The 11,532-nt window shown below is 41.3% G+C and overlaps 1 protein-coding gene across 7 annotated transcripts in view; it reads right to left on the bottom strand.

The window, feature by feature from the left end:
* Window positions 1-6,211: 6,211 nt before the first annotated feature.
* NTNG1 (netrin G1) overlaps window positions 6,212-11,532 on the bottom strand; it is a 300,041-nt gene continuing 294,720 nt past the window's right edge. For all 7 annotated transcript variants that reach the window (XM_074370072.1, XM_074370071.1, XM_074370076.1 and 4 more), the window contains one exon: window positions 6,212-7,495. In XM_074370072.1, the coding sequence (XP_074226173.1) occupies window positions 7,245-7,495 (251 nt within the window). In that variant the 3' untranslated portion in view covers window positions 6,212-7,244. The remainder of the gene's footprint in view (window positions 7,496-11,532) is intronic.

Raw genomic sequence — 11,532 nt, 5'->3', positions numbered from 1 at the left:
GAGTTTGTGCCATTCAGTCCAAGTGTGTTCCAGTGTCACACACATTTTATTTTTTAAAATGTTAGGACAAATATGAAAAAGAAACAGTTTGAGCCCTTTCTAGCAAGATGTCTGTAACAGAGAAGCCAGAGTGGTTGTGCCTCTCACAACCCTGAGAACAGCCTCAGAACCCACGTTATTTCAGGCTTTTTCAGAATGTGCTCATATTTCAGGTGACAGAATCTGACTAATGGGAGGGACTTAAATCTATGTGGTAACATCCTCTAATAGGCAAGTGTCAAATCAACGTACTGCTACCTGCCTGTGCCTGCAGGTTGTTCTCACTGACTCAGTAACCCAGGTATGTGACTGTAAATGAAAATATGTTGCATGCATCAAAGCGACAATTCACATGGAAATACATACACAGTCAGATTGAATGAAAAATGATATACATCCAATTGCCAGAGTTTAGTTATCACTTAATTGAAACTGATGATAAGATATGAGGCTTTTATTATCAACATATTAATGCAAGTGCTTATTCAGAAACAGAGATTCTCCCAAGAGCTTTACTGGAACCAGTATCCTTCAAAGCCTAAAGGAAGGCTGACCCAGGGACGCAGGGGAAGTGAACGTCCAGCGATCCTACATGCTGCCAAGAGAAACACACCAGAGCTGCCGAGACGCTTCGATCACCCGTCACTCATGCGACACTCCTGACCTAGGTTATTTTCACTTTTACGTCATGCGGCTTCCACAATGACTATGACCGACTAATAAAATGTATTACCTTATCTACAAAAGGGAATATAGATGCCCTGAGGAGAGATGAGGTCGGTACACAATGAAAAAAGAGCTGATTGCTGGAAGACGTGCTTTCAAAAATACCTTTGTGTTATTTTCACTCATCCCCCATCAACAATTTATCATTTAAAGAAAACTTTCACAGTTCGGGTAAATCTTAACCTTAGGTTTTAGTGCAGTCATCCTTACACTTTCAGGCCTTTCATAAATTAAATTTTAAAAAGAGAGAGAGTTTAACGGATCCTCTGCCCAGAAAAAAAAAAAAATGTATACAGAAAATCTTACACCTAATTTGAAACACTCCATGGCTAGAATCCCTCCACTGCCCTTCCCAAGTCTAGATGTAGACGTCCCATTTTTAAGTCACTTACTGGAATGTGTTGTGCTGGGTCTATCTGGCAGAATGAGAACCATCGGTCAGAATGCATTAAAGTTTTGACTGCTTTCCCAGTTATGAATTGTAATTACACAGGATGTAAACACGAGTTTAAGCGGTTGTAAAGCTGCTCCGATACTTGTCACACTATTAATTTAATAAACTAAATATTTAATTGGGAGTCTTCATAATTAGGCATCAGCTAACTGAAGGATTCTTGCAAACATCATCATCCTATACTTGGACGCATATATATATATACAATTTTACTTTTATATATATATATAAAAGGGAGAGAAAAAGAGACAGAGAGTGATGACACTAATCTCTTGCCTTTAGGTGTTTAACACACCACTAAAGCCAAAACAATTACTCAGGGCTTCGTGGGGTAGGCACGGCCGGTAACCAGCAAAATGCTATTTCCTTGGAGAATGCCACGTTTCACACCGGTAGAGGGAAAATCATTCCCTCACAGGAGCAGCCCCTCCTTCAGAGCAAAATACAAACGAACAAAAATGACATTATGCTCTTGCCTGCCTGGGGCAAAAAGAATCACCTATTCTTAACAGGACTTCAGGTGTGTGATTTTCTGCCATTTTCTTTCTTTTATTAGATTAGAATGACTCTCCCTGGTAAGAGCAGAGCTGTAATGCGGCACCAGCAGGGCAGGGCGGCTGGAGGATACACACCAGGTGCATTATGTCTTTAACATAACTTGACACATTCTCGCCACGCAGGAATTTCGGTGTCTATTCAGACAGATGTAGGAAGGGTAGTAATTATTTTTTTCTTTCTTCCAGTCACGTTTTTTTTTCCCCCTCATAGAATTCATAGTTCATTAATTAAATAATAGTTAAAAGTGATGCCTCTGAAAAAAAAAATGGGACTAGGCTAAGAAATGATATTATTTTTACTTCCAGTTCTCTGCAGTTTGCTCCAGCCAGCCCAGCTAAATCTTTAGTGTTAACATAATTAGGTCTTGCAGAATAATGGTCCATTTTACCAGCTATCATTTCAGGTTAATAAAAACATCACATAATTTTAAATGTTACTATTCCATTTTAAGTCAGTCATCAATTAAAAAGAGCTGTTGGGTGATGAGGGAAGGCGGGGGAGGGGGGAATTCCAGCATTTGTTAAATGCTCAATTGTATATATTTCAACAATAACCCCCAAAATCATATAAATCTTGGGGGATTGTTTCAGGACCTACTCTAAAAATGTACTAGGGACAGAATTTTTCTGCCATAATAGATCTCAAATAACTGCATTTTTCAATATTAATATAAGTTTTTCACAGATGTGATTTTCTCATTTCTAGTTAAATGAAATAACATGATTTATAAGGGGGATATGTCTGTTTCTTAGTTATTTGATTTTTCAGATGCAAAATGAAGATGGTAATATGTGAATCACACCTTACCAGGTGTTGTAAAGAGTAAAAATTCTCCATGTTCCCAAGACTGTTGGTGAAAATTCAAAATATGACAGTTGGCATCCTTAATTCTTTCTGACATCGTATTATGTTTATGTGCAGTTTATACTGGGAATTTATTGGCATCTGTCTTAGGTAACTAAAGGGAAAAATTTCTTTTGGTGTTAAAAAGTGAAAATATAGTTCAAAGTGAAAAATTCTTCTATATGGAAATGGTCAGAACTGTCAAAATATTTGTGTCAAATGAACATTTGATATTCCTTAAAAAGAAAATTGATCAGAATCTAGTCCTGATTTCCTGAGGCAATGAAAGAACTGTTCATAGTCAGATACCTGGACCCAAATTCTAGGGGTGTTCTCTAGCTCTGTTTTTCATTCCTATATATCATTAAGGCTACCCAATTAAATCCCCCCCAAATCCTAGAGTTTTACTCAGTTACTTAGGTTGTTCTAATGCTTATTGATGAAGACTAGGAATAAAAACAGTGGGTAGGAAATTCTAGTTCAGATTTCTGAAGCTGAAGCTTTAAATTGCACCAGATCATAATTACATAGACCCCCACACATAACGAATACACAGAGTGTGTAGTTCAAAGTTCCCCCGTATTGTGTGCAATCCTGCGAGCAGAGAAACTGTTAAATGGTAATTTGTTCAGCATCAACGACAGATGAGGTACAACAACCCATTTCCATGTAGCAAAGAGCACCCCGTCTCAGAATGTGGGATCCTTACCTCCCAGTAACACTGGGTTATTGATGGTGGAGCATGAAGACGACGGGACAAAAGATCTGACTTCAGGGTTTCCTCACACCTGCCCCAGTCCATCCAAACCTTCTCATTTTCAGTAAGAAGACAGGTTGGAGAGAAAGTGAGGTGGAGCATTAACTACAGGAACGGCTGGACTGTAACCCATATGCCTTCTCCCAGCCTGTACCTGAGTGAGTGATTTCTGCATGGCACCCCATACAATGCTCATCTTCAGGCAGACCCACCAGGCAGGGGCCAGGACAATAGTAACAATGGAAGCCCACAGGCCATGTATCTAAATGTTTATAAGTTATACATGAAGCTAAGATAGTATTAAGTAAAATATGTCCCACCCTGCTGCTTTGATGCAAATGCTTTCAGAATCATTGGAAGCTCAGGTATAGGTTTAGCATCTGTGTACTGCCAAGAGTTCTATGTTGGACCCTGGCCCTGAGGCAGCCCGACTCTATCTCGCTCCCACCCCTTGGCTCCTTCTGTCCACCCCTGAGCTCTGATTTTCACTGCAAGGAGCCTCCTTTCACTCGCATGTGAGTTCCCCATCATAGACTCCCAGGTCCAAGTCACTGTCTATCCACACATGTTCATCCTTCACTAACTCTTGTGCTCAAGGACGTGCACTCACGATGCTGCCTGCCTTCAGGAACTGGACCCCCAGAAGAGGTACTCACACCCTAAAAGTGGGGAGAGGACACCTGTGTAGGGAATTCTGAGTTTCTGGCTACTGAGAGAAAGTGGGAGGAGGGTCAGAATAGGCCCCTTTAAGTAAGGGCCCCTCTCTGCTGGGACTAAAGTCCCCCTCCAGGCTGTGTACAGGGTCAGAAACACATCAGCCCCACATCATCACAGGGCAGTCTAATTACTTTCCTATAAATAGAAACACTTTCTATATAGCTGAACTTTGGGACCAAGATTCCTTTGAAGTTTTATATTCATCTATGGTATTGATGGAAGGAACTGTACTTGTATTTTATGATAAAGTTGATAGATTAACTCATATATAAGACTATATTAACGAACCCTAAGGGTTAATCCAAGTGGAGACTGAGCAAGAATTAGGACCTTAAATATATGAACAACTTGGTAGCCATTTTTCACCCCAATCCTGCTCTTAGACATAATATTGTTGATGGAACAAGCTTTCCAAGAATGCTAGAAAGAATCAGGCAAATCAAATCCACTGATTCGGGGTTTTGTCAAAGTAATACACTCTTTAGAAGAATTTGAGAATCCAGATTAAAAAGAACATTTCATTTCCACTTGTTATATACCTAAAAGTGAATTTATTTAAAAGCAGGTCACATCACTTCAGGAAATTCAGAAAACTATATCTAAATACACTGAAAGCAAGATATTCCCTCATCAATTTAGATTCTTACAGCTCCATAAAGATAAAATGCAGATGAATTGATTTGGATCAGGCCTTCATTAAATTCTAGAGTTAGCTTTTGGAATATCACGTACTGAAGCGTGCAGTCTGATTCCTGAGCATTGTGACAAAGCCATGAGTGGGTAATGATAAAGTGCATCGTTGCTGGAAATGACACAGTCTGCCTTTGGTTTGTGCTAATAAACTACAAGACAACTTAAATTCCAATTTTAATATTAGAAATCCACCTCATTATAAGTAATCTCAAACTCTGTGTGTTATCAGCATTTCCACGTGTAGTCTTTGGTGAGCCTGAAATATAATTCGCTGTTTATGCTTCTAATGTAAATCTCCAATTTCTGCTTGGCCACTCTGGCACTAAGCCAGAGCTCTAATTTATTTTCATCTTTTCTTATTTCTTACATCAAAAGAGACTGTGGGTTTGAATAACAAACATTCAATCGACTTAGACGTGGGGTGGCAGGCAGCACAGGCATTACCTGCTTACCTTTTATTGCCTTCTTTGAATTGGCTTTTCTGGGAACAAAACCAATAAGACACGCTGTTCCTTCATCTAGCTTTTACAGAGGGTATTTATCAGAAGACATCCCCACCCCTCCTCCATCCAGCAAGGCGTGGCGGCAGGTGAAGAAGTCAGACTGGAAGCAGGCTTCGGACCCAACACTCCCATAGGTTATTGCTCTACCAAGTCATGCAGGACTTCATTTCCTTTAGACTCTGGCTTCATTTGATATCTGTTTTTGATTCCAGGCGATGCTGCTGCTAACACATTGGTAACCTGGAGGCCAGCAGTGCGCTGGGAATGGAATACACACTGCTTTAGCCACTTTGAAACTTTGCAATGATTCTCCCCTACCCTCCTTGCCTTGTTGTCTTGCACAGTAATTGGCCTAATAAAAGGCAGAAAGAAGAATTTATTACACCTTGGGTGGTACTTAAAACAAACTTTATTCTCAGGAGCAGCAGTTATGTCTACTTCCTGCTGTATATTTTGATATTTCCTATAAATACTTAGTCTGAATATATTCAAAGTCAAATTGTTAATCACTCAGTTTCCCTGCGACTTTCCTGGTTCCCCAGGTTGCTTCTTAGGATACTCCATGTAAACACTGTAAGTGGAAAGATACATAGATCAGCATCTCTAGAGTCACACGATCACATCAATCTGTGAAAACAGCATGACTTAAAAATAAAAGTCTCTTAGTACTCTGCCAACAGGCTTTGGCATAATCTTGGCAATCACTTAATTTTTTTTTTTTGCTGTTATAATTTTTCCCAAGTGGAAATAGTCCCATATTTTGCAGAAGTTGTCCAAGCTAGTGAACATCAATCCATCTTCCTGGGCACTAAATTCGTCAGCTGAGTGTATTCAGTCCACACAGAAATCAGTAAAGTGAGTGTGAATCTGCTTGGTGGCTGCTCCTTTCATCTTAAGAAACTGCAATACAAATTCCTGAAATCGTTTATGCAGGAATTTTTATTCTTTAAATCTTCCAGTGTTAAAGCAACAAGAAAACACTTAGAATGTCCTTTGGTGGAATCTTATTACACGTGTTATATATGTAAACTTATATTCTTTGATGCCAGCAAGTTCGTTGCCCTTACAGAGAAATCTCTGCACAGTGAAACAAAAACAGAATGGAAGAGGACAAAATAAAACGTCAGTCTTTGCTGATTCGAATTAGATACATCAACAGATTGTCTGGTAACACAAATTGGCAAGAATACAAAAAATCTACATATTACAGTATTTCAAGAAAAATAACTTCATTTGAATACAAAAGGATAGATACACTTTCTTTTTTCCTATAGCCACTCTTGGACAGTGGATGTGTGCTCGCACTGGGACGTCTCAGCGCTGCTAAGATACATGGGGTATGACTGGCTTGAGCTTTTGGAGGGGGCTGTTACACATGTGCATTACTAACATCAGACAAAGAAATCTTTCAACCAACAAGGGTTACAGAGCAACGTTCACTAAAGCACAGGTTGGAAGGGATTCAGGGACTGAAGCAGGCCAATATGGCAGCTTGAAACAGACTTCCTTAGACCCACGTTGCACTGCCAGCAAAGAAGGCTTCCGTTTGGTTGGTCCACACGCGGGCCGGGCGGAGCTGGGGCGCACCACGTGAGAGGAGCGAATGTTTTTAGGTTGGTTGCCTTCTTGTCGGTGGTTGCTGTTTTGTCTTTCCCGTTTGGGGGCTGTCTCAGCCTTTCCAGTCGGTGATGCGCTCTGCAGCTGGCAATGTGATTTTCAGTGATATTATCAACAGCTGCCAGCTCCTCTAGGGTCAGATATGAACCGTCTTGACTCGGGTGTGCTGTCCACGGCTGATAAATATGGCTTAGTTCAGTCAGGCCTTCTTCGTTTGTACACTGTGTTTGAGTGGGGGTGTCTGAGGGTGGGTTTCCTATGTTAGTAGCAAATGCTGGGGTTGTGTTTGCTTCCCCACCGCGCACGGCCCGGCCCGTCAGGTGGCTGGACGCGCCGCCTACATCCCCAAGGGGCCGGCCGTCCCCAGCAGAGCAGGCGGCAGCGGCAGCAGCAGCAGCAGCAGCAGTAGCGCGGGGCAGCCGCGCGGGGGCGCCCCCTGGCCAGAGTCGGAGCTGCAGCTGCCCGCCTCCTCGCACCGCAGCTTCTCGCACAGGATGCCCGTGTACGCGGCCGGGCACAGGCAGCGCACGTTGTTGTGGCACGTCCCTCCGTTCTGGCAGTGCAGGAGCTCATTGTCGCAGACATTCGCTGCAGAACGAGGGAGGAGGGGCGCGGGGAGGAGAAGCAGAATCAATTTAAGTTCATCTGGTACATCATGTTTTCAGCTTAAAAAAAAAATCTCTATTGATCTTGCGCTCCCCCCTCCCCTCCGCAAACTAAGCATGTACTCCAATTTCGAAACAAATGTAGTTTGCTGCCTTTGTTTTGATCATATTAGTCCTTTTCATATAGATTTTTTGCTGCAATATTGTATATTATCATTGTCCATTTCGAGCTATCAAATACAAAGTAATGTGACACTCCTGGTTTGGCAGTATCTTCTCTTCGTGGAACTGGGACCTGTTGTGACCTCCAGGGTTTTTCAAGGATAGTGCCTTGATACAAGAATGCAGAGCTTTCAAGCCAGATGAATGGAATTAAAATGCAAAGCCGTGTTGCTAACATAACCAAGAACCTCTAAGGGGTGGGCCATTCTCCCTGCAGGTGATTCCAGCGCTGCATGCAGGAGGGCGGAGCGAACCGGCAAGCATGAGGAAGGAGGGGTGGGGCAGAGGGCAGGCAGCATGCTCTGGGCAAGGCAGCAGTCAGATCCGAAGAGAAAAAGCTTTTCATGGGAGCAATGTGAGGAAGAGCAGTCACATTTGCTCCTGACAGCCTATTAGGATATTTATCACCTTGTCAGTATAGCAAGTAGAGTCCAAGGTTACCTTGATTTCCAGGAATAATAATAAATGCAATGGTGAAACCCTGATTACCAAAATTTCACTATGTCCACCAATTAATAGAATCAATTTGAATAAATCAAGCAAGCAATTCCAGGTGCTAAAATTCATTTACGGCCCCTGCCATGTAACTTTCGTCTCTAATAATTTACTTCTTCAAAAATCTGACTATCCTCATTAATTCCATGTCTCTTGTTCTTTTAGATAATCAAGGTTTCACTGATTTAGCAGAATGATAAATAGGACCCAGGGAAATTAAAACACCACCAAACATGAAAAGAGCCTAGAACACTTCCCAGCAACATATGCCGCTTAAGCACTTAATATATAGAACCACTCTGGAACGGGGCGGAGGGCGGGGGGGGGGGGGGGGGGATGTGGCGCAGAGCAGAAAAAGCAGCTTCTTATAAATTATAACTTTTTTATTTTTTAAGAATGTCATAGTCAAATTTCCCCAGGGATACCTCATGAATTAAACACACACACACACACACACACACACACACACTCTTAATATTACTATCATGTATAATGTATTAAAAAAAAAAAACTCCCAAGTAATAATTCAATAGAGAATATTGCCTTGTCCATTACTCATGTTCAATAGTCATGTCACCTTCAAAAGAAGCTTCTTACATGCAAACATGCTAATGCTCTGTGTGCAAATGAGCTGAGAAAAGATAGTGGTAGATGCTCACAGAGTTAATAACAAAGTGCCCTAAACAGGGCCCTGTTTTCCCACCTTCCACAACAACAATTCCTTGGCGACGGCTAACATAGTTGCATAATGGATTGGTACAATTTTCAAATGTACCCCGACTTGCTATCTGTAAATATTAGAAGGGACTATTAAGGCCTGTGAACACCTTCAGGGTCGAGATATTGATATGCAAGGTAGTGTTTCGGGGGTTCTAATGATTATGTAAGCCGCCTCTCGTTGGGTGGCCTAGAAATCATGAATATTAGTCTCAAATTATAGTATTTAATGTGTCATGGCTAAAAATGTCAAGATCTGTAGCTTTGAAGCAAAGTCGACAAGGGCAGAGTGGTGAAACTCATGGTCAAACCTGACCAAAAAAAAAAAAACCCTCCTTCTTTTGGTGGTTCTTAATTTGGAAAGCATACACAGGCTTTCAGGATTTTGTTTTGCTTACACTTTAGGAAATATCTGTTTAATTGGGTCAACATGGAATAAACAGATCCAAATAACTGTTTCCATTTAAAGTTAAAGATCCTCAGCATTTCTTGTTTCAGGCAGCAGATTGCTGAATGGGATATTTCCTTTCATTTAGTCACCAGACATAGGGAAATATCGTTTCCATCAATATCGATAATTGCTTGCCTTGAATAATTGAGAAGAAATCAATAGTTAATTAAATATCACTCCCTTAAAAAAAAAGCTGTTTTTCTTCTTATTGGATCTGAATGTAAATCAGTTGTGGAACAGAGGTTTCTTTTTTCCCAAGAAGCCAGTGATTAAGTTAAAATTCAACACCTTTCCTACATTTAAATAATCTACTAGTCGATATTGATGATTGTGAAAAATTTAATAAATATTCAAGGACCCGATTAGCCCAGGATTAATAATCTCAACACTTGGGGGAATATATTTCTGTAAGACATAAGCAGGAAAAAAAAATGAAACCTGCAATATATTTCATTACTTTAGAATTCACTATAAGACATATTACATTTGGCTTCTTGATTGTGCTATTCAACAAATATAGAACTTTAACCATATGCACTCTCTGTTGGAACCATGTGCTAGAAGCACATTCAATCCTAACTACTAACCTTACCTGCTATTCATAAACTTATGTTCCATCTTCATGCCACTTTGAACCAAATTTGTGGCACTTAATGAATAAACTAGACAGTTAACAAATATCACTGAGTTCTTCTTCAGCAGATGAAACCTTGTACTACACATCATGAAAAAAAATGAAAGAAATAGAAAGCGTGATCTCTGCTCTTATAAAGTTCAAGTCTGGTTGGGAGGATAAAATATATGTAAGAAATGATCTAATATTAATTTCATTAAAATGCTTTTATCATTTCCATCCAGCTCAACCAACCTCTGCTGTATGCCAGGCACCGTGCTAGATTATATGCTTGTAACTACCTGCCCTAAAGGTGCGCACAGTTTTGTAGAAAACAAACAAATAAATGAACATGTATGGAAGTAATTATAATACAATATATAAAAAAAAAAAGACTGTAAAGGAAGTGTTTGCAAACTGCGAGGGAACTCGGATGCTGGTGTAAATGATTATTTATGTGGGGGGGAGATGAGAGGAGAGCATAAAAAGGAGATTGTATGTGAACAATGGCACGCATCAGGCAGATGCCGGCAGAAAGAACACTAGGGGTCAGGAAATTGCACGAGTAAAGGCAAGGAGACATGAAAGTACATTGTGCTGGCTATTAAGCCGTTGTCTCTCAACTCTAAATCCACCTTTCCTTCTGATGTTGAGGCTGGAACCCTGCAAGTGGTCTCCTGTTTCCACCAACAGGGTGCACCAGAGAGAACAGAGAAGGTAGGGGAAGGAAGCAGAGAACTCCATTTTCCTGATTCATGGCTCTTCTTAAGAGTACGCCCCAGCAATGACCCTACATCCCAACAGCAGCAGTTGGTTCCAGGGCTCAGCTTTTTCAGAACCAATTTCATCTCATCCTTAGAGGTTTCTGCACCAGCTTGGTGGCATTCCCCCTCTGGAGGTTTGAACCCCAGCTCCAAGGGGCTGATGCCCGGCATTTCAGAGGTACTAGCAGCAGCCATGTATTATCTCTCCTATGAGGTACAGGTCCCACATCTTTGGGGTCTCTCCTCCAAACCTTTAGTTTCTAATAACTCCCTCCTCTTTCCTGTAATTCCTCAGCCTGAGTGATAACTGCTCCCTGCTTACACAGTTACTACTTCTGAGTGACTTCAGTGCCCTCTTCTCCTGTTTAAATTCTAAAGCACCTGCTTAAGCATTTCCTTTAATAAATTCTCTCTGTTGAAGTACCTGGAGTGGGTTCAGTTTTCCAGCTAGAGGCTGAGTGAGAGACACGTGGAACACGCTGGTGAGTGAGGAGTAAGGAAGGAATGGTGTGGCTAGAATGTTGGATGTGCACAGTGGAGATGGAACTAGAAAGGCAGGCTGTGGTCATGCTGCAGAGTTTAGATAAAAGACGATACGGGAAGCTGTCAAACAACTATGAGAAGAGCGGTGATTTAAAGGGGGAGGAAAGGTGAGGCTAGACCAGAGAAAGGATGGACTGGAGGCAAGGTGAACAGGCACTTCAACAAAATGGGCTTGGTTCAGGTTAGAGCAGTGGAGAGAGGGAAGAAGGAACAGC

The sequence above is a fragment of the Camelus bactrianus genome, chromosome 9 (genome assembly GCF_048773025.1).
Source record: "Camelus bactrianus isolate YW-2024 breed Bactrian camel chromosome 9, ASM4877302v1, whole genome shotgun sequence".
In the NCBI taxonomy this organism is placed as follows: domain Eukaryota; kingdom Metazoa; phylum Chordata; class Mammalia; order Artiodactyla; family Camelidae; genus Camelus; species Camelus bactrianus.
This window is presented reverse-complemented; position numbering and strand designations above follow the sequence as displayed.